This window comes from Trachymyrmex septentrionalis, unplaced genomic scaffold, assembly GCF_001594115.1.
Source record: "Trachymyrmex septentrionalis isolate Tsep2-gDNA-1 unplaced genomic scaffold, Tsep1.0 scaffold386, whole genome shotgun sequence".
Classification (NCBI taxonomy): domain Eukaryota; kingdom Metazoa; phylum Arthropoda; class Insecta; order Hymenoptera; family Formicidae; genus Trachymyrmex; species Trachymyrmex septentrionalis.
In genome coordinates this window covers 1-2,697 of record NW_017305553.1, presented here as the reverse complement: position 1 = coordinate 2,697, position 2,697 = coordinate 1, and the positions used below count along the sequence as shown (strand labels likewise).

Below are 2,697 nucleotides of genomic sequence, written 5' to 3'. Positions count from 1 at the left end.
AGAGCCTGTCAGCTCTGGGGACTGGGGGGTACCCTGACGTTATGCTAGGATGCGGTTCCGGGGTGCCTCCTTTTAGTCCGTGCGGTAGTGCGTTATAGGGGGGAGTTTTTAGTCGGTAGGCTGCCGCTCCGGTGTATCCCCCGAGATCACGGGGCGGTGGAATCCGACACACCCGGTGGGGCGGGCCGCCGGGCGTCTTCCCTCCCCGATGGATGACCCTCAGGGGTTACCTACGGGTGAGGGCTTGCGAAGATTTTCTCCTCCCTCATAAAAAAAAAGGTCAGGTCAGGTCAGTTTAATAAAGCTCAATTAAAAAAAAAGTCCCAATTTTTTTTTAAAGGATGTCGACCCGATTTCTCCGAAATAATTATAATCGGACCCAAACCGACGCCATAGGATCTATGCCAACGGAATAAGGCCTAATTCGAAAAAAAAGTCCCAATTTTTTTTTAAAAGATATCGACTCGATTTCGCCAAAATCTTTATTATAGGGCCCAAACAGACCCCATAGAATCTACGCCAACTCCATAAGGCCCAATTCGAAAAAAAATGTCCCTACTTTTATTGGAACATAACGACCCGATTTCCCCAAAATCATTATAATCGGGCCCAACCAGTCATAATAGGGTCTCTGACAATGCAATAAAACCCAATTCGAAAAAAAAGGCCCAATTTTTTGTTAAAAGATGTCGACCCAATTTCTCCAAAATCTTCATAATGGGGCCCAAACAGACCCCATAGACTCTACGCCGACCCCATAAGGCCGAATTAAAAAAAACATGCCTCAACTTTTTTAAGAACATATCGACCCGATTTCCAAAAAATCATTATAATTGGTCACAAACCGACCCCGTAGGGTCTATGCCAAAGCAATAAGGCCCAATTCGAAAAAAAAGTAAATTTTTTTTATAAGATATCGACCCGATTACGCAAAAATTTTCATAATGGGCACAAACAGACCCCATAAAATCTGCGCCGACCCCGTAAGGGCCAATTCGAAAAAAAATGTCCAAACTTTTTTTAGAACATATCGACCCGATTTCCCCAAATCATTATATTCGGACCTAAATCAACCCGGCAAGGCCTATGACAACGCATTAAGACCCAATTCGAGAAAAAAGTTCCAAGTTTTTTTTAGAAGATATCGACCCGATTTTCCCAAAATCATCATAACCGGTCCCAACCAGACCGCATAGGTTCTATGCTATCTCAATAAGGCCCAATCCGAAAAAATAAACACAATTTTTTTAAAAAGATATTGACCAGATTTCGCCAAAATCTTTATAATGGGGCCCAAACAGACCCCATAGAATCACGCCGATCCAATACCCTGACCTGACCTGACCTGACCTGACGTGACCTGACCTGACCAGAATTGACTCGACCTGACCTGACCTCACTTGACCTTTTTTTTTTTTATTTGCGTAGGAGGAGAAAAATCTTCACAGCGCCCTCTCCCAGGGAGACCCGCAAGGGGTACAACCCTCGGGGGGGGGGAAGACGCCCAGCGGCCCGCACCACTGGGTGTGCCGGATTCGACCGCCCCGTGATCACGAGGATACACCGGAGCGGCCACCTACCGACTAAAAAGCTCCCCCTGGTCCAGACAAATTCGGCAATGCATATGTGGGAACACCCCGGAACCGCCTTCTGGCATTACGTCAGGGTGCCCCAAATGCGCGCGGGATGGCTCCCACCACTGAAACGCGGGTATCGTCTATTTACACGTCTATTTACACATCTATTTACACTTCTCCGCTCTCGCACACACGCGCAGCAAGTCCTGCGCGGGTCGCGACCACTCCGCATTAAGTAGTCCAACGCTAACCGTCCACCACCATCGCATCCTCCGCGGGGGGAACACTCCCCGACTCAGGGATGGTCGCGGCAGCGGCAACGTCGCACGCACCAAGCCGTTGTAAGGAGCACAACCGTCTCCACCAGCCCTATGTCCAGCCGGCAAATTCCTCGCCGCGCACACAGCGAAGCCCGACAGCCGATCAATTTGTGCCCCTCCTTCCCGCATTTAAAACAGCTATTACTCCTGTCCACGGCGCTCCTGCAGTTGACCCTGGTATGTCCCACCGCTAAGCACCGGTAGCACTGAAGCCTCCTCTTGTCCAGCGGTATAAGCACTCGCGACCACCCCACTCGCAGTCCTCCGTCCTTTCTGATCACCTCCGCGCAGGGCTCAGGGCACTGCAGCCACACGCTGTTGAGACCTCCTCCTCTGGGTCTCAGAGGTCCAACGCGCACGTCGCTCAGTGGTATCCTTCCTCTCGCCGCGACAGCCTCCTTGACTTCGTCGGCCGTTACGGACTCGTCCAAATCAACCAGACGGAACTCCATTCTCCTAATTGGGCGTATCACCCTCACTTCCTCTCGCTCTTTAAAGAGGGAGCTGAGCCTCTCCGCTAGAGAGTCCGCCTTTGTACCGGCGTCCTCTCCCTGTATCTCTATCAGCAGACCGTCGGTCTGCGCACGCCTTATTCTAGTGTCCGCGATACTCAGTTCCTCCAAGGGAACCTTCGACCTAGCCTCACCCATGACCTCCGCGTAAGACGGGCCACCCTCGTTGCACCGTATCACTATCACCGCGGAGCTTCTCTTCCGAGTCCCAGCACGTGCGGTCCTCTTCGCAGGAGCCACGGTTTCAGACCCAGACCTGGGACAGACCCGAGGATCCTTCCCCGAAAC

At 51.4% G+C, this 2,697-nt stretch overlaps 1 protein-coding gene across 1 annotated transcript; it reads right to left on the bottom strand.

The window, feature by feature from the left end:
* Positions 1-1,872: 1,872 nt before the first annotated feature.
* Positions 1,873-2,547, bottom strand: LOC108750928. The gene has a single exon (XM_018490805.1). It carries the CDS (start codon positions 2,545-2,547, stop codon positions 1,873-1,875), a length of 675 nt encoding a protein of 224 aa, XP_018346307.1.
* Positions 2,548-2,697: the final 150 nt, after the last annotated feature.

Excerpts from the sequence above, each read along its gene's own strand:
- LOC108750928 (XM_018490805.1), bottom strand. The coding sequence starts at position 2,547 with ATGGGTGAGGCTAGGTCGAAGGTTCCCTTGGAGGAACTGAGTATCGCG.